We start from the raw sequence: 21,303 nt of genomic DNA, 5'->3' as shown, positions 1-21,303 counted from the left end.
ACTTTGATGTGAAGAAATTCCGGAGTGATAACTATTTAACACTATTTCACTACTTTTCGAACTATTGATGGGAATATTAGATAAAAAGCGATACATCTTTTGACATATGACTATATGTAGCTGTCAAATACCATGTCATTTTTCTGTCAAAGGAACTTCAAAAAAAAGTAGCGGTATGAAATTGTCGTTACCTTTCTTTAGATCATTCTTGGTTAAATGTGAATTGGAAAATAATAAAGGCTGTGTACCAAACGGGAACATTTTTCCTTGTGTTGGGTTGTGGTGAGAAAATTTAAAAATAATAAAAATCTATGCTGACATTTCGACATTCTAGGAACATTTTCAATATAATTATCAAGTTTTTCTTATTTTATTTGTGAACCGACAAATTGCAGTTTGGCCTTGAATAAAGATTTATTAAAACTTTATAATTGAGATTTACTCACACACATATGTACATATACATATGCATATATAAATGATTAGTGTATATGTGAGAGTTAATTTGTATATTTTTTGCATTGTAAAGCACTGCTGCATGAACAACTTATCCATCGCTTTGGCAGCAGATATTCTATGAGTATGTAATTTCACATGCTATTCAAGCTGAGTTTGTGCATTTAAGGCGTGTCTTCAGTTAAGCTTTAGCTTCTCTGGTGACTGAACTAATTTGGGCGCAGTATTTAGTTTTTGAAAATATAATATTTATATATTTAAAAATCTTTCCGAAAAAGTGAACAATTCAAAAACACGGTTTGTGGGAAATAATTGCATTTGAATTCCCTAAACTTGGTATATACATAATTATATTATTATAATATAGGCAATAGACTTATAGCATAAATTTGTATCTCTTACTCTCGTTATATCGTTTCACAGATAGTTAATTAATTTTTTATATTTCTAAATATTAATACATTAGAGTGGCTCTTAAAAATATCAAATTAATTATTCTTTCACAATTATGACCAATTGCTCCAAAAGTCAATGTTATGACATAAAATTTGAAAATTTCATGCTGATAGATAGTTGAGGTAAGCACAGTGATATACTCGTACATACATATATGACCCCGCACATAGAAATCTAGTAGCTAGTGTGTCAAAACAGAATTTTTTACGAGAGGCTTTGAATGATGTGAAGCACGTGTTCTCTCTCCCTCTTCCTCCTTGTTCTTTACTATGTTAGCAGTTTAGCCGTCTGATGCTCTAAACACATAACGACGACAGACGACAAACGACATCTGTCAAATATTACACACGTTCTTATGGACACTTATTTTGACGACGACACGAAAACACGACTGTAGGCCGATAGTTGTCATTCTCCCTAATTCCTATTTGCCAACGACTGTAGAATGAAGAAGAGAGATGAGGAAGAGTGGTGATGCCACTAATATGTAAAATGTAAAATTATTCACAGCCCATACAAACTTGACGCTATTTTACAAATAAAAGCATAAAATAGCTCTATTTTATCATTTGTAATAACAATTGATAATTTAAAACAAATATATATACCTATTTACTTATTTTTTGCATAAAAAATTTAACTTTGAACAAAATATTAAAATTTCATTGAAGTGCAAGGTATTATTATGGCCACAACGAAATTGTGTACATGCAAAATGGACAGCTGCGTTGCTTTGTGTACATGCGTTGTTTCACTTTCGTACTCTCGTTTGTCGTTTGTCGTCTGGTCGTCGTTATGTGTTCAGTACATGAGTGTTGTCATGGTAATTGAAAGCTCATTGTTTTGGCTGTCTGCGTACATTCTCGTTGAAAACCGATAATCCACATTTTGACAAATTTGCCGGGATTCTATGTGCGCGGTCACATACATATATATATCTGGCTATCGTAGCATCATTGTTGAATATAAGTTTTTAAAGTCCTTAGTCTTCCTACCTTTAACTCCCGTGTGTTTAGGATTGCAAAGATTACATTAAAATAATTGAAACAGTATTTGATTAAAATTATTTTTTATTTTTTAATCCTAAAAATCTGAATTAAAAATATTTTTTAAATTTTTAAACTTAAATGTCGGATTGAAAAAAGGTAATACCAAAAATCGGCTTAAGAATCAAAAATACATAATTAAAGATATTTAGGTTTATCAAATACCGGATCAAAAATATTGTTTAATTCCAACATTAAAATGAAAATAGAAATTCTTTTAGAATCTTCATATTTTTCGCATTGGCGTATTTCCTGTTCTACCATTTTCATTATCTTTTGTAAAGGGAAACTTATTTTTTTTTAAATATCAACATATTTTAGCTATTTTGTCTAATAATATATTAAATTGCTTTTTTTTATAATGTTTTAGTTCGGAATATGTTAATCTTTGCTCTTTTATCCTTTTTCATTTAGCTTTTAATGAAAAACATATTTATTACTCAAATTTTTAAATTAAAAAATAGTTTTCCAATTTTTAAGCCAAGAATTAAAAATTTAAAAAAATGCATTTCCCTAAAAAATAGTATCTCTATTTTTAGTTCAGATGTTAAAATTTTTAATCTCAACATTGGAATCAAAAATAGAAATTCTAGTTATTAGTACATTTTTAGTTAGAAAATTCGCAATCCTGCGGGTAACATACTCTAATAATCTCCAATCAAAAAAATATTTATAAGACTTAGATTATAATGGTATCTATGTGACCTTTAAAAACTTTCCCTCTCTGTTTTAGTACCACCCTAATATATATTATATATATATCTGTTCACTACTTACATTATATACATAATATTTTTATATTATATAAATAGTTTTGCTTATAGCTTTATCTCATTCCTCTTGAACTACAACTGTGTTTAATAATTATGACTTTTTAAGGAAACTATTTAACAAAGAAAAAATGTGTGGACAGAATTGTAACATACGACGCAATCGTGGTCTTAAAAACGTGTGCGTTCGATTCTCTACTTATGCAATGGTTAAAATAAATTTGTTCGAAATAAAATTTGTTTACTACTTATATAGTCTAATTGTATGTGAAGCGAACCTCTGTCGACCATGTGACATTATGCGACGAAGCGTTGTACGTTACAATCCCGTACACAGCATAACAACTTTCATAAGCGACATAATTTACGAAATTACATCGCCGATAAATGGCCATTTATTCGTATTGTAGATTGTGTGTTAAACGGGTGGACTGTCATCATGATGTTTCGTCGTCCAAACACCGGGCACCATTGGCGGTGGTAAATTAGAGTTGGGTGCTGCCAGTTTCGTAATATTTGTAAATATTGGATTGTTGAGTGTCGGTCCCGTTGTGAAGCCTTTATTATCAATGCCATCCATCTGTGTAGCGGTCGCTCGATTGCTGCCGCCAAGCGCTTCCTTACTTATTGTACGCGGACTTGTAATGAGAGCGGTTAAAACACCACCAACAATTGCGAGTGACGCGAATGCTGTTTGCGGCACCATCATGCCAAAGATCACAGTAGCGCCGATAAATGGCGCACCCAGTAGCCAGAAACGTGCCCAACATATCGCTGAGAATGCGGTGATCTTGCGCTTCTCTTCACTTACTAACTCAACGGTGCAGGTGGTGAGTATGGAGAGTGTGGTGGAGATGGCCATTTTCGAGATCATAGCCGAGAGCATGAGCAGCGCAACACGTGCGTCGAACGGTACTAAATGTTGGCGAAAGAAAAGAGCAAATAGGTGATTTAAATAGTTCTATTTGTATAACAAGGTTAACTTACAGTCTGTTGGCACCAGCCAACCGAGATACGCAATCAGACCGGCCACTACATTGAACAGACCGGTCCACAACCATTTGCGTGTAGTCTTCAATATCAGGAAGAGCCCAATGAAAGTTCCGACTATCTCACTCAAGCCCGCCACAGCTGTATTTACTTCGAGATGCTCGCGACTGAACGAACGAATGTTCAGCAACATGCCGTAGTACACGACTATGTAAAGGGACCACGCCAAGTGTACACAGATCAAATTGCGTACGACATTTTCACCCTTCCATATTGACCACCAGCCCGGTGGCGGCGGTGCGTCCATAGCGGTTTGCGCCTGCAATTGCAGCTGCTGATCGATATCGTGCGGAAGCCCATAACGCGTACCGTTCACCTCCACACATTGCAGGAGGATATTTTTAGCGTCTGTTACACGACCACGCTGTATCATCCAGCGCGGTGAATCGGGAATCCAACTATCATATAAAATGTATATATAGTATTGTTACGACATACGAAGCGATCGACAGACTGCAACTTACCGCCACAAGTATATGAGTATCACAGTAGGCCATGAGATGGCCATATAGAGATGCGACCAGCTGGAGAAGAAACTCGCCACTCCGGGCAGTAGTATAACACCTATTGACCAGAATTGTTCGAAGAGTGTCGAAACGCAAGTCTTATAAACGCCACCCGTTATATCGGCCACTGTAAAAGTGAGTCAACGTAAAAGTGATCTTGAGCAACCTGCAAGAAGCTTGTTAAAAGTATTACTTACTTATAACACCGCCAGCCGTGTACATTTGCGCACAACATACTGCAGACAAGCAGCGGAAGAAGACGTGTAATTCGTATGAGGCAACTAGTCCTGTGAGATTGCCACAGAATATCTGCGTTATCATGCCGAAGAGCATCACATTACGTGGACTGAAGCTGTGGAGAAGACAGTTAGTTATATTTATCATGTAGTAACGTTAAAGTTAAAATTATTAGTGTTTAATATTTAGTACATACAATATGTTGGTAAAAGTTAATGCCGCTTAAGTGAGGTTAGGGTGGTTATAACATACTATAAAAGTGTAGCTCGTTAAATTCTTTTGATTTAGATTTGGTAGCGGTCATTAAGTTCATTCGGGTTTCAGCAATACATACTTTATTTGTTGTTGTCCAAGACACTTACTAATAGAAATCGTGAGTTAGAAGGTGTAAATGTAATATAGTGAGGCAAGTATTTTGGAAGGTATTATGAATGGTTGAACTAAATTTTGTTGTCCAGTAATTAGTAATCACTTCTAACTAGAACTATATAAATATCCTTAAATTTACAAACATCTTATATCATTCAAAGGCGATGAAAATATGTTTATAGCTATTTTTCATGTCATCTTGATTCAGGTATTGCAGATGACATGAGAGATTGATTATGACTCATTGGTCTTCTTGAAGACTTTTTTCAATAGCGTACAATTTGTTGTTGTTTGCCACTAAACTTTCCTCAGAACGTAAAAAACTCCTTAAAGTTCTCACAAGTCAGGAGATGGAACAATAATATCTGAACTAGAACGTGAAGCGCCAAATAAAAATCGAAAGACCTACAATGCTTCGTACGACATTCCAGCTGAACATTTTCAATTTTGACAACAAGTTACACTTGAAGTTTGGTGCGAAAGACAAACGATATTTTCATTTACATATAATTGGGATTTTTTGCCAATGTGATATTCTATCTCTAATTCATTCACACAGCGTGATTCTTCAGAGAGAATCGATCGATCTGGATCGAAAAACGCGAAAATTTTTGCGTTAAAACTTGCGAATAATACTACAGGGTCTCAGTGTACATTCCTCTGTTGGATACAATCGGCGAAAATTTGAACACACGCTTTTCTAGAGAAGTATTGGATGGATTTCAACTGAGTTTGTTGCTTCCAGAAAAAGTATGTGTTTTGAAAACCAAAGAAATGGAAAATCTTATGCTTGATATATAAGTTCAAAAGCCTTTTGGATAATGTCAACGTCGTGCGAAGCTCAAAGGTGAACTTGATCAGTGTCATTGCGGACAGAAGCAAAAGTCAAAAGGCAACGAGTTACCGACTACTGCATTGGAAACGTTGAAGCAAGCCTGTACCCCACAATTCACAGTTTTCTTCATATATTCCGCATACTTCCTGTGACGAATGCGTGCTCTGAATGCTTGACCATCGCTGCATGAAAGCGTGGCTTCAAGATAGATTGATCGGCCTAGCGTTGCTGCACACGCATATTGACATTGAAGACATTATACGAGTACAAAAAGTTCTCGAAAGGTTCTCAAAACTTGGCTCACATCGTTTTGTTTTGTGAAATTTTTATATTCAGTACACGAACTGACTACAATATTATACATTGCAATAAATTATGTCACGTCCACGATTTATAATGTGTTTTTTTTTTTTTAATTTAGTAGGATTTGATATTAGAAGGCCGATTTTAAATTTGTCCACCATGATATTAAACTCAGTGTTTCCCAATCTCAACTGTCGAAGTTATTTAGAGCTTCTGAGCATTTCCTTCGTGGCTTCTCTGCTTTTACGAAACTAATGTTGAGTAATATTGCCTTTAGCATAGTTTTGTTGGCAGTTTCGGAAATGATGGTATTATTTGGTATGGCTTATTGTTTCATTTAGTCTAACCTAAACATATACTAATCTGCCACATAAATTTTTGCCTGAAAAGGATTTACTGTAAGGAAACTTTTAATTACATTTACAGATGAATTTTCAAGAAAATGTATCCGAAACAATGAATAGGGCCACCCTTTGAGCTCAAAAGTAATGAGATATCCACTTTCTATAGGCAACAAAAACTTATGAATTAATTAAAATGAGACCACTTACTATTTGAGAAGATGATTCGCCAATATGCCGCCGGTGAGGACGCCAAACAAATGGAAGAATTGTGTTACTGACACCAGGATGTCACGCGAGCATACCAAATCGTATTGGGTCACTACCGAATGGTACTCGGCCCTATGCTCGAACTGCTGGCATGGGATAATGTTCATATTGCGCGAGGTCGGTTCCTCCCATACGCGCGGTTCCAGTTCGGGTCGTTCATAACGGTAATAGTGATGCGCATGCTCTTGTGCATCCTGGTATATATTACAAAAATCTATACTAAATTCTTGATCATCCACCTCCTCCTTTTGCGGATGTGAGACCTTTATCCACAGTGTGTCGTTTTGTGCGCCCACCGTATTTGGCGGTTTACAAAAGAATTCACCATGTCGCGGTGCGGGCGCTGTGAATATTATACAAGCCATAAACCACGAGGATGGTATCTTACACAAGAAGATCAGTAATACAGTACGTAATTGCCAGCGTCCCCATTCTCCGGTTATGCGCCCAACAGCATCGACTTTCGTCTTCATTTTCGAGCAATGCTCCGGTCGTTCGCCTTCGATGCTGGAGAAGAAGTCTTTTGGATATAAATTATATTGATGTGTATGTGTGGGCGTTTGGTTGTAGTGATAATTGCTATACAGTGTCGCTGTGGTGGGTGTGGAATAACTATTATCGTTCGATTCGCTATAGTTATCGCTGTCCGTATTATTCGCGTTGTCGTCCAAATCGATTATGCTCTCTTCAGTGCGACCGCTGCCATCAATTGTTGTCGATGTGGTGGTGGTTATAGTCACCGTATTACTATCAAATAACTGTAAAGATGCTACCGAACTGCGACGTCGACATTCACTGGCCGGTGTGCCGTAAATACTCGGTCCCGATGAAGTGGGCGAAGCTGATGGCGCAAGTGCGTCCAGATAAAGCTTGTTAGCAGAAAGTTGCTCTCTTGAGGCGGCTGTAATGTTACTTGAGTGGTTGTGATTGTGACTGAGTGTGTCTGTGGAACATTGGTGGATCGGTGAGTTTGCGGTGGTATCGAGGGCTGTGTAGTTGTGTTGGTGTGCTTTCGCTGATATGTGGTTAGGTACGGTGTTATTATTATTGTTGTTGCTGTTGTTATTATTCGCTTCTGCTGGTTTGGTATTGTCTTTGTTGCTGGTGGGCAACAACGGCGATTCGGCCTAAAAGTAAAAGAAAGAGGCGTTTAAATTGCAGCTGGACATCACACAAAAAAAATGAGAAAATCGATTTTTGTTGACAAAATTGTTTTAAGCTCTCAGTTTAATTGGAAATGAACAAAATTCTTCGGAATTGCTCTCTCCAAGAGAAATTATATGTAGGTTTAGCGAATTTTTGTGCCTACGGTGGGTCGTTCTCAAGATACCAGCGGGGTAAATTTATCTTCAAATCGTCATGATTGATAATGGTTATGAAGGTTTAAAATGTTGCGAGTTTTTAGAACTAACTAAAAACTAAACCCAATTTCTTATTTTCGTACTCTTGAAACATGGTGCAACACATTGATGAATCTAATTTAAAATTTGGCGATGGTTCTCCATCTAGAACAAGTGTTTGTCGATGTTATGGTGTATTCAGTCGAGGTCGTAAATCACTCCAAGAAGATTTATGTGAATTTCGTCCAAAATTCTTTGTTGTTACTGAAACTATTGATGCTGTACGCAAACCGATTTTGCAAAATCATCATGTGACCTATCGTGAGTAGCCTTTAGTGGGAAATCATACAATAAAAACAAAAGGTGTTCTCGTTGGAACCGACAAAATTTGTCAATCGCTGAAATAAGGCTCGTGTCGATTGGTCGAGAGAAATGATACAAAAATATGAGAAATATGAATCGTGAACTTACGCGTAGATGAGCCGAATTCAACAAAAGTTGTTCGCGCATGAAGCACTTCCAGCAAATTGTTGACTGTTTTTTTTGGAAAAACTGGACATGTCACAACAATAAGAGTACCACTAGAATAACGCACAATTTTGATAAAATCTTGAGTCGTAGACAACCATTTAGTTGCCAATTGTCTTTTTGAAATCAGGAAAACCAACGGCCGAAGACGGATCACGCTTTAAAAAATCATTTAATGAATCATTCTGCGTATAAGCCTGACACCTGAAGAGACGGGTGATGCGTTCAGAACGTATGTTTAAGAGATATCTATATCCAATTGGCAAAAATGCTTTCAAAATGGGTTTAAACAGGAGAATATTTTGAAGAATAATAAAGCAAATTTTGATAATTGATGTTGTTTTTGTTCTCTAATATCGAAATATAAAGGCTATGAGAGGTAAGCAGCTACTACATGAGTCAAAAAGTCATATTGGATAACTTTGTTTAAATTTGTTCTTTTAACTATTCGAGCCATTGTGCAAAATGACATGCAGCGTTTGGATTTCCCGAATTACTATCTTAAAACAAAAAACGGAGAAATTTGCCAACACAGCTGCGTATTGACATTCCTTAGCTACGTTTCAGTATACAACTTGAAAATTATAACAACACTCTTGCAATATTCTGAAGAAGCCCAAAACTTTGCGTGCCAACTGAGGAAAACAGGTTTGTGACACGTGAAGTCATTTAAATCAAGATTTGAACAAATAAGGAATTGCTAAGTTCGGGTGTAACCGAACATTTTAAATTCTTGCAACTGACAACAATGCAAGCCAGAAAAATACCTTAAGATGCAAAACGTCATTCCGAGTATCGGAATCCAAGCAATTATACATATATATATATATATATTGTGTTTTTATTATGTATATATATCATATATATATGTATATACGAACTACTCCTTACTTTTTTGTCAAGAAATTTGTGTACCAAATTTCATTAAGATATCTTATACTAAACTTACTGTTCATATAAATAAGTATATACTATTTAAGCCTATATCTATCTTGCTTAGCTTTAGGTGATACGTACAACCGTTAGGTGAACAAAACTCTCATTTTCTGTAGCAACATGTTGCAAGAGGATAAAAATGAAATACGGTAAAGTTTGTTTGCGTAGCGTGAAACATTCAAACATATGTATGTATATGTGTGTGTATTCGTTTGTTTTATATATGTACAGTAAATACTGCTATGTTGGTCACCGCTCAAGATTAATAAAAAAAAAAAATGTTCCGCATAATTAAAACTCCCTCAAATTCTTTTAAGACAAATATATTGTTTAAATGGTATATGAGAACAAGTAAGGAAGGGCTAAGTTCGGGTGTCACCGAACATTTTATACTCTCGCATGATAAAGTGATAATCGAGATTTCATTATCCGTCATTTATATATTTTTTTATTTTGCCGTAAAATTAATTAGATTAGTAGTTCCTGAGATATGGTTTTTGATCCATAAGTAGGCGACGCCACGCCCATTTTCAATTTTTAAAAAAAGTCTGGGTGCAGCTTCCTTCTTCCGTAAAATTTTGTGTTTCTGACGTGTTTTGTTAGTCGGTTAACGCACTTTTAGTGATTTTCAAGATAACCTTTGTATGGGAGGTGGGCGTGGTTATTATCCGATTTGTTCCATTTTGGAACTGTATATGGAAATGCCTGAAGGAAACGACTCTATAGAGTTTGATTGACATAGCTGTAGTAGTTTTCGAGATATGTACAAAGAACTTAGTAGGTGGTGGGGCCACGCCCACTTTTCCAAAAAAATTACGTCCAAATATGCCCCTCCCTAATGCGATCTTTTGTGCCAAGTTCCACTTTAATATCTTTATTTATGGGTTAGTTATGACACTTTATAGGTTTTCGGTTTTCGCCATTTTGTGGGCGTGGCAGTGAGCCGATTTTGTCCATCTTCGAACTTAACCTTCTTATGGAGCCAAGAAATACGTGTACCAAGTTTCATCATGATATCTCAATTTTTACTCAAGTTACAGCTTGCACGGACGGACGGACGGACGGACAGACAGACATCCGGATTTCAACTCTACTCGTCACCCTGATCACTTTGGTATATATAACCCTATATCTGACTCTTTTAGTTTTAGGACTTACAAACAACCGTTATGTGAACAAAACTATAATACTCTCCTTAGCAACTTTGTTGCGAGAGTATAAAAACATATAATTAAGCGACTTTCTTCCCTAATTCCCTATTTCAAGTCAAATTAACCAGACACTACTGTATGTATGGCTATTACTCCTCTCACAGGTGAGCTATTACGTGCGGCATGATTTCATCCTACCACTCTTTTGAGGCCACGCACCACGCATTTTCGGCCGCCTGCTTGTTTTTGCGAAAAGCTCCAGAGGGTGCATAATTAAATTTGCGTGGACAGAAGTATAAAGTTTGTATTGCATTACCAAGATTCTTTAAAAACACGAACTTCATTTAAACATAAGCGTTTTATTTAGTTTGATATATTTAAGATGGTTTGCACACTCCTTTCTATTAAATTATTTTAGTAGTGGAGGACTTAACTCGACCAACAAAAATTATATTTTCTAAGTTTGCTATTATATATAGATTTTTGGAATTTAGCCCAGTTCCGTGGTGCCTATGATCTCTCAAAATTTTTTTTTAAATTCGAAGTTTAAGTCCTGTCGTTCAAATAAAAATAAATGCAGGTAATAGAGAAATCTAGAGAGGCCAATTGGAGTACTGTAGCTTCACTTTTCACCTCGTATAACTAGACATCATTGCGGTTCCGAAAACATCGATTATTATTTATAACTTCTCCAAAGAAATATAAATAGAAATAGGGATCGAAAACATGCGAACTACCAATTTTGGTGTTATGGGCTGCATGGAAGGCTAATAAAATTGTATCTGTTATAACTAAGCTTCGTTAAAAAAGGGAATTGCTACTAATTGTGGAATTTTTGCTTCTTTTCAAGACTTTTCTTAAAGGCTCACTCTTTCTTATTATAACAATTTTTGTTGACTATGTCAATGTTTTTTTTTTATTAGGTGCTTCTTGATGTTATTCGATAATTCGAAAGTAAAACAGAGAACAAGTTTTTCTAGCATCTCTTCTTACTGATTAAAATCGATATTATTGTTTATGTATGTACATATATGCAATTATAAATTACTGTGTACTGTAGTTATATTCTAGGGCTTTCTTAAACTCCTCAAACTTAAGATTTACACACATATAAGAACATACATACATACATATATTAACAGGATATTTATAATTATTGCAAAGGGTAATGTTAATGCATATTTTCATGATGCTATTGGCTTTGATGGATGACCTACGCTTAGTTGATTGCTCTACGGAACTCACCACAGAGCTTTTGGCAAAAGAGATGGATATCATTTACAAATTAAGAATACATTTCCTTTGGTGGTGGTTTACTTGAATTTAAATTTTGTTGATGAGACGGTCCGATCCTTTTCAAATGCATTAGAATGTGTTGGTTTATTTTATTTACTTGTTCTCGTATAATAAAATGATGGTCCATATAAACTGCGCGTGAAAAACGAATCGGTAAAAAAATTACATGGTACATCTAAAAAATTAATGAAATACTGCTTGAAAATCGTGTTAACATCAGAGTTGTGTACGAGTATATTAGAGGATCTCTTCTGGATCGACTCAATACATTTTGGTTAATAGTTTGGATATGTAACGTGTCAATATGGTTTTTTCTTACAGTCCGGATTATATTTGATAAGATGGTACATGCAAGTTTAGTTATTTTTTTATTAAAAGGAGTATCTCTCTTTATATATGTACAAACATTTTTATTTCAGAGTTTAAATTCAATGCATTTGGTGTAAGCAATCAGCGCAGGATTTTTTGCTTTGCAGACACTTCACTGGCGTAATTTATGGCCTTTGATTAAGAAAACACTCGATGATTCACCAAAATTTACGTTTTTATTGACAATATGTATACTGGTAAATTATACACAAGTGCACATACATATGTACTATTCATGTGTGTATTTGCCGGAACAGGTTGGCGCTTTAACGATGCAAATATAAACATAAAAGCCCCGTTAGCTTGCAAAGATAAACGATGGGAGAAATAAACTGAAAGTTTCGACAACACTAGAATTCGCTTTTAGTTAAGCTTTCACTCGCAAATGGTCATAATGTACAGTTTTATCAGAAATACGTAAAACTATAAAATCTTATAATTGATGTTGTACCTTTAATTCATAACATTTACAATAATGTTATATATGGGCTAAGAGGACATATAGGGCAAAAAAATTTTCATTTAAGCGTGAGTTTGAAGAAAATTCAAAAAATAAATTAAAATTTTTAAAGTTCCAAGTGATCGCAGGCATGAGTTTTAATTGCAAAAAAAAATCAACTCTTCACAAATTGTTATCAGGCAGTCGAGTTCCACTGTGAACAATCCCTTCAATTTCATTTTCCGAAAGTTCGCTCACATAAGTTGATTGGTGGAGACGTAACTCTCAACGAAGACATTCGATGTGTTTGGATTTCTATAGAGAGGAAATGTGTAGAAGGCACATTGGCGAGCATTGTTATGCAATTTGCTCGCGAACGAAAAGAAAAGCAGCTTTTAGCGTTAAAACAAAGCAATGACCTAGAAAAATTTTGAGAATGGTATTATTTAAATATAAAACTCCAGTTTATTCTTACCCTGAGTACTATGCAGACGCATATTGGTTTTCATTGCTTTCAGAAACCGCTGAACTGATATGTTTGTTTTGATCAAATATTTCTCACATTACCTGGGACGCAGTGTTCCCAACTCTCAACAATTTACACTCGTGTAAATTCCTCCAAAAAATAACAATTAATAATGAAATATTATTATATTACAATCAAAATTCGAAATAAAATATAAAAAACCCTTTAGAAGCAATTATTATAAGAATTTGCTTCGCTTTGCTTTATTATCTAACCAAAAGAAAGGGTTTAACTGAGCGTGGGAAAAAGGACTTCCTCTCGCGAGATATCTATTAATGCTTTTAAGGCGATAAAAAATATTGTACTGTTCGGAAGGTTTTAGTTTGCTCATTAGTAAGTACTAATATTTTCTTAATATGCGTATTGTTTTCCAAGTTAGTTAATAAAGATGATGATTAAAAATCTAAGCAAGTCGGATAATTTCAATCGAAAAGAAATCTTCAAGTCTACGGTACAGTCAGAATCTCTGGAGAGGAATAGTAAATAATAATATTAATTATCTGGCAATTACCAAATGCTTTAAGAAATAGTTTTTCTTAAACTCTGTACTTCCCAGGGAGCATTATAATAAATAACACTACTCAACAAATCTGAAGGAAAAATTTGCGTCTGATGTGTTACGCGACCTGTGGAGTATTTGAGGGTTCTTGATTATTTTGGTTTGATCCCGCATCTCTTGACTACATCACAAAAAATCATACGTGTAAGAAAAACATCACAGTCGCAAAGCGATTGTAAACTAGTGTAATCAAAAATTCATTATTATTTTTCATTAATTGTGGCACCCACTTTATTCAGGGCCTACACATGCGAAAGAGAATGTTTCGATTTTTCCTTACTAATACCCGTAGAGGGAAAAATCGTTTAAGATATAGATAGATATTTAAGATATCATAAAACGCAAACATATACATATATTAGCTTGTTGTATAAACGTTAAAAAAACTCATTTAGTTATAAGTATGTAAGTATAAGGCTTTTATGGGGAGACCCAACTTAACCCTAACTACTTAAATATTCAAGCAATTTATATAACATTAAAAATGTAAAAACGCCGCCAATTTACATCACACACTTTTGTGACATAAGTTCAACTTTTCCCTTTAAATAGAACAACAAAAAGGCATACACTAATTAATACAAGCGACAAGAAGAAGTAAAAGTGAAAGTTGCCTATTCGACGGCGAATAAATATATACTTAAGCCCAATATTATATTAATTAACCTATGGAAAACGCAAAATCTCAAAGAAAACAAAAACCTTAAATAGCGAAAAGATAACAAAAACTGTCAATGCACATCACCTTGCCATTCTTCCACCTTTCATGGCTTTTATTATCGTTAATAAGCGGATATGTGTGTTCGGTAGCGGGGATGAAGTGAAATTGACAGCCGCGGCTGGACTGGTATCATCATCAGCGCCATAAACTGACACTCAGTGTGTATTTAATTTTTTACGACTTTGTTCAAATTATTACACCTTTCGCATAAAGCGACCCAAACCGTTAGATATTTTCGGCGAATTTTGACCAATTGCTTTGCTTAAATATTTGAACGTTAGAAAGGGCTGCGAAGTTCAAAGGACTTCTGTGTGTGATTATGACGGTAATGAAAACATTTTCGTCCGAATTTTGAAAAAAAGACACATAAAACTAAACTAAGTTCGCCAACCGACCACTTGATGAAAGCTACATAAAATTGTAGAGGCCATTAAAATCCAAATTTAGTGATTAGCCTAAGATAGAGGTAGCTCGCATTCAAAATAGTCTAATTCACTACGGAAACTGAATTTTATGCTCCTTTTCATAAAACCTATGGCATGAACTGTAAGAATAAAACTACAGCGGACAGAATAAAGATTGAATAGTTAACTGCATATGTCATATATAGTACTTGTTAAAATGTTATGTTTCATTGATAAAGTTAATTAAACATTTAGAATCTTTAAGAGTTCTTCTGCAGACTCGGTTAGATGGATTCAGTGTTTTGATAATTAAGTTGTGAAAGTAAGAAAACAATAGTAGAAGTACTTTTAACTAAAGTGATAACCTAACGAAAAAAGATATTATATTCAAATTTTAAAAAAATCCTGTTGCCACTTATCGAATCAAAATATGAAATTATTCAAACTAAGCTAAGAATTAAAAAATGTATGCCAAATGTAAGGAGTTAAAGAAAGAAATAGAAAGAAAAGCTTTCTTCTGCAAAGTGTTCGACAAATCTTTTTAAAGGTATGAAAATTATTTTTTTTTTTTCGTTTCTAAGTTATTTGTTATTTAACTAAATTTAATACGTAAAAAAATTTAAAGTAGTGTAATTATGTGTATAAGTACTCATACATATTTAAATCTGACCACCTGGGCATCTTGGCAACTGCATTCGGAAAGGCAACAAACAATTTGTCGCCATTTTGACAATTATATGTACATAATCTTGATAGTCAGCTGTCAAAACCAGACGAAAAGTAAAAGTACTTTAATATGTTCGCTTATAAGGCATGAACGAATATAAAAATGTTCGCCTCCTTATTAGGTGATTACATACTTAAATATACGTGTAGGAGTATTAAAATGAAATTTTCGCACCTTGACAGGTCATAGCGAGAGACAAAGTTGTACAGAGGATACGAAAACATACTTGTAAATACATACTCGTACATAAATGTTTTTTTTATGGAATCAACAGTGAGATGGATTAACATTTTCCATTTGGAGGTTTTGTCGACTTTGCAAAAGCCTTAGACATCTTAAATTTGATCTTAATTTCATTTCAGTAATTGTAGTCAGTACTGGTACATGCTAGAGTGGTTTAGCTGGTAACGGGTTTTTCAATAGTGGCTGTACAAAAGTAGACCAATAGGGATAGCAGATAACGCCATATTTCTTCCCGCTCTTTTGGAATTTCTCTGCAGTAAGGTTTGCCATTTCATCATGGAAAGTTATACGATCTAACAACGAGTCGAAATTATTAAAATTTACTATCGAAATTCGGAGTCAGTGGCATCAACTTTAAGAACGCTACGTCTAATTTTGGTCGTCATAATCCTTAATTGAGTGTCTAGTGGAAAAATTTGAATCCACAGGCACAGTATAAAATGTCATCGTCGCATCTATTGAGGAAGACCCAAGTCAGTCTATCACATGTCGTTGGACGTTGGGAAACTCTGTGACGTCGTTGTGGCGAATTTTGCGAAAGGATCTTGACCTACATCCTTACAAGATCAAATTGGCGCAGGAATTGAAGCCGCTTGACTACCAGAATCGTCGCTTGTTCGAGAATTGGGCTGAGCAATAACTTGAACTAAGCATCGACATGGTTAAAAAATACTTTAAGAGAAAAATCTGCGCAGTTTTTAAAAGTAGATAAATTCACTGAAAATTATTGGGTAATCAAGAATTATAAAGAAAACTGCTATACACGCTTTATGCTCAAATTATATACTATTGGAGGTAACTTATTAAAAAATGAACAAAACAATTAATAATTTAATCGTTGCCCAAACGGCAGCTGAAATTTCCTATTTTGCCTATTTTTTTTTGTCGCCTTCAAAGTAATCCACATGTATTACAGTTATGATAACGATTTTTCCAGCCCTTGAAACACTTTTCATATGCATTTTTTGGGAAGGCCTTCAACTCCTTTAGCAAATTTTGTTTTATCTCTTCGATCGACTGAAAACGTTTCAGTTTGGGGAACGAAGCCAAGTCTGGTGAATATGATGATCGATGGTATTCATTGTGTTTTTGACTTTAAATTCGGTCACAATTTCGGTGGAATTGGTTAGATGCGATGGTGTATTATTTTCGTGTAAAATTCATTAATTGATCGTCTTCGATGAATGTGATGGTACACAAAACTATGAATATTGAAAAAAAAACAATGAGCATGAATGAATGATTTTTGAGCGGATTTAGCGTTTTTTTTAGTTTCGGCTCGTTTTTCACTCCATTTCGTTGATTGTTGACTTGTTTGCATGTCAAACCCATAAACCCATGTTTTATTGGTAGTTATAGTGCTCTTCATGAATTTGGGATAGGAATTCGTAAAGGTTTCTCCATGAAATTCCGCGCAGACAAAATTTTGTATACCTTTTTTTTGCTATGGTATAACGAACGCACCTGTGAAGGGTATTATAGCTTCGGTGCAACGTGTGCTTTTATAAATTAAAGAGTGGAAGAGATCATTGATCTATCAAATAGCATTTGAATCTTCCGATTTCAATATATAATAATGAATATGTATGTATACAAAGTCATCTTGCTTAAATGTGTAATAAACTTCTTAATTCAGGAGATGCCTCCTATTAAATACTTGGAGGAAATTGAAATGTTTATATAATGAATGTATATATAGACTCCTTTATATATTTATTTTATGAAAAAAAGCAACTCCAACAAGTAAAGGATCATTAAATAATAAAGAGTCAAACAACCTGGAGCAACGACAACAACGCAATTACTTTCCACTCCATGTCGGTATAGCCACTGAAATGAAAGTAGATAGCAGCAGCATTGCATTCGTATGTGTATATACAAATGCTTTCGTACATGTTGATGTTGATACACATGTTGTATGTTTGCATGTGACTGACAATTTTACAATCATTAACAAGCGTTATAATTCCTGTGGAGATTCCATCTTTCTAATTGAAAAAACCTTACGCTATGTTGGCGCTACTTTTACGCGTAAATGGAATCGTTGATACATAAAATTCTGAAAAATTCTTTCATCTTTAGAAGATGTATGTATATTTTCATTACAACCTTTAATTAATGAATGTCAAGGTAGGCCTTTTTAGAATAAATTAATTATTTTCATGTTTCATATGTTATTATCTTGGAGCGTAAAAATTAAATTTACGAAAAACTGGAATAAACGTGATATCAAAAAGGAGCTTCACTTAAAAGCCAATAAATTTTCAAAGAATTAAGAAGCTTATCTAAACGTTTTTAAAAAGGAATTTCTTTTTTCACTACTCAATTGCCCCAACAATCTGATCTTTTTTGAATCTTTCGCCAAACATTGGAAATATATGAGTGTGTGTATGTACGAGTATTTGCTTTAGATACTACTTTTTGATTACTTCAAACCGAATTTTTCACCTCTCTCGCGTATAACTTCTTATGAATTTATTTTTTTAATAGAATTTATGTAGTTCTGGTAGGAATAAGAAGGGGGTTTCTTTATATTTTATTTATGTCTCTCTTTTTATATTATTTTATTTATATGCTTTGTAAAAATTTGGCATTTTCGAATGGAATAAAATTATTTATATTTTTTTTTTATATTAGTTAGCTTCTTCTGCTTTTTAAAGTTCCATAAATATAATAATAAACATATCGTTCAAAGACATTTTTGAATTCTTGTTTTCTCCAACCACGGTATTTATTTCGTGGCGGGATTGAAAAAAATTAATAGTTCAAAAAAAAAAAACACCCTTATGTATAAGTGATATATAGTAGTAAAATACTAGCCAGAATTGAGCGAAACAGAGGTGCATCCTGCTTGGATCCCCTCGTCGCCTCAAAAGAAAATGAAGATTGTCCCTTTGTCTCGGGATCATACTCAAAGATTCATCACTCGACTGTGATTACGTTATTCAAAAATTGGGGGCCACTTTCACACATTATCAAATTTTCACACTTCCACACGCCGCAATTTCTGGTCGTCAGTGAGCACTTCTGGGACCATCTTCGCGCACACCTTGCGCATGTTCAAGTACAACGCCATGAACCACAGATTTTGATAAAGATAACATCTGGGCAATTAAACGAATACTTATCGACGGCATGAGCTTAAAACTCTGCACAGACGAGTCACATTGTCGGTGTTTGTCGAAGTCGCCCAGCACGGTCTTCATCAGCGACCTCTTCCCGGACCTCCAAAAAGACCTGGTGCTACCGCAACACACTACTTCTCGTTAAAGCAACATCTGGGTAAGCCATATCAAACGTCTCTGTCGCAGATTGACCGCGTTTCACATAGAATTTAAACGAATACCTCTGCTCTAACGAACGCTGCATTTTCGGCTTGCAGCACTCACGGTAACACGTCGCGCGAAAATGTTTGTCTTGACTCGCCAGGTGCTCTGAGACAACTGGCTTTGTGGCTGCACTCATTCGTTAGATAGGAACGCCCTCTGCCGAAGAGTACAGTCGCGGCGAAAGAAAATTAGTCCTATTACTTTATGGACAAACTCTGTATCTCATTTTCCTCGATGCCTTGGTGACCTGACACCCAGTAGACGTGAATTTTTTGTTCATTGCGACATTATTGCTTCCCAAGACACTTCTGAGCTTGATTGTTGCTTGGCTGTCCATGTTCGAAAGTAAGTATATATGTAGAATATTTTTTATTAAATTTCGTAACTAAACGAAAGTGGGTTTGTAAGAATTTGGTAAAAATTACCGTCAGCAACAGTAGGAGTAACATTAAGGAATGTGACAGTGGCAACTATTTACTCGAATTCTCCCACCCATGTGGAGTACATTCCTGAATATTTGATTTAAGACTTTGTAAAAAGTCCAAACTCCCACTCTTGAGATAAAAACTTATATTTAACTTTTATAACATAGAAAATGTTGCGCACAATACTATTTGGATTTGAATGTAACAGGTCCAAGGTTAACGAAAGCTGTCTGCTGTCCTAATCAAATAGAAGCTGTTTACTAAGGGTTCACAAGGAATATGTATGTAACTACAACTGTTTCAATGTTTGCAGAAACAAAGAGATTTGTGTTTATGGTACTATTTCTTACCTTTTCTTAAGATTTTTAAACGAATTTTATTTCTACGAACTTTCCACTTGTCACGTTCATTAAGGAATTTTATGGCAATATTTAATTAATTAAACGATAACTCGACCTTTTTCAGCCTTTTTGATATACTACAATTTCTGTTTGTTGATGTTTTAGTATTTCATAAGGTCTTTAAAGATTTTGCGGTTTTTTTTTGAGTTTTTTTAATTCATTCACGCCATCTTGAATTCTTTTAACATTTTTCTAAGGCTATGTACCTAGTAGACGTACCTTACTACGTGTGGGTAGTAAATTTAAAATAGAACCCCTCGAATTTGTATAGTCATACTTAATACATACAATGTTGGTTTCATTTGTGTAAATATATATATAACTGATGCCCTTCCCATAAAATCTATCTTATATTTATATAAATAAATGTATGTATATATTTATACCATATATGTACAAGTAAAGCCAAACAGTGAATTTCTTGAATATTTTAAAAGCAACGCGAATTAATCAATTTTTTGTGTCGGAAGTTATAATAGTCAGAGTTAAAAAAATGAAATCGTTCAAGTAATTACTTGGACGCCTACGGATATTGCCACAATGGCCTTGATATTGAATTAAATTACCTTTTTGATATTATTTTATTTATTTTTAGTGCAAAGACGTTCAACGCAGTAGAGATAAACAAATAACGCCAATATATACGAGTATAACCACCTTGAAACTAAAAATAAATTATTTTTACTTGCAAATGCTGTACCACAAAATACAAGTCTCCTAACTTTCTAGTACCCACATGTGTATGTTTTTATATGTTTGTAGTTGTATTCATTTCATCAATCTCAAAAAAGTTCATTATATGTTTTTATGTGCATATGTATATTCATCATCAGACACACGTTTCAGTTGAAGTAAAACACAACTTCTGTCATCAATTTAGCATTCATAGAAATATATATATATGTACATGTACAAATACATGTAGGATATTTACTATGCGAGTATTTCCGGAAGCCTATGCACCAGCCGCGACTAAGCGCCCATGATTGGCACGTGCCACATGCCATTAATACTTCGGCAAAGGGGAAATATCCCAGCAAGAAAGCACACTAGTTTTATTATTCTTCTGCTATATAAGTACATATTATAATTCATTTATTTGTGGTAATTGAAATGTAATACTTAAAGAGCTGGATAAAAGACATTTTAGGTATTGCAATTCCTTATAAATTTAATATCAAGCTATTTTTAAACATTTAGCAGTTATCATTAAATTTCGGTAAAATTTTTTATGCATATGTTAAAAATAAATAAAATTTAGCAGCTCTTT

The 21,303-nt window shown here is 34.4% G+C and overlaps 1 protein-coding gene across 4 annotated transcripts in view; it reads right to left on the bottom strand.

Moving 5' to 3' along the window:
- Positions 1-53: 53 nt before the first annotated feature.
- LOC105226534 (organic cation transporter-like protein) overlaps positions 54-21,303 on the bottom strand; it is a 95,674-nt gene continuing 74,424 nt past the window's right edge. For 3 of the 4 annotated variants that reach the window (XR_007422034.1, XR_007422032.1, XR_007422033.1), the window contains exons 2-7: positions 6,580-7,766; positions 4,482-4,636; positions 4,243-4,411; positions 3,716-4,176; positions 1,721-3,643; positions 54-1,200 (exon numbers count right to left, since the gene is read on the bottom strand). Coding sequence is in view for 1 of the 4 variants with exons in the window: in XM_029550321.2 (XP_029406181.2) it covers positions 3,147-3,643; positions 3,716-4,176; positions 4,243-4,411; positions 4,482-4,636; positions 6,580-7,766 (2,469 nt within the window). In the remaining 3 variants the exon portion in view is untranslated. Of the gene's footprint in view, positions 3,644-3,715; positions 4,177-4,242; positions 4,412-4,481; positions 4,637-6,579; positions 7,767-21,303 lie in introns of all 4 variants that reach the window. The other variant, XM_029550321.2, reaches the window with a different exon arrangement.

Source organism: Bactrocera dorsalis, chromosome 2, assembly GCF_023373825.1.
Source record: "Bactrocera dorsalis isolate Fly_Bdor chromosome 2, ASM2337382v1, whole genome shotgun sequence".
NCBI classification, from domain to species: Eukaryota; Metazoa; Arthropoda; class Insecta; order Diptera; family Tephritidae; genus Bactrocera; species Bactrocera dorsalis.
Note: the sequence above shows the minus strand (reverse complement) of the source record. Positions and strands in the feature narration are given on the sequence as shown.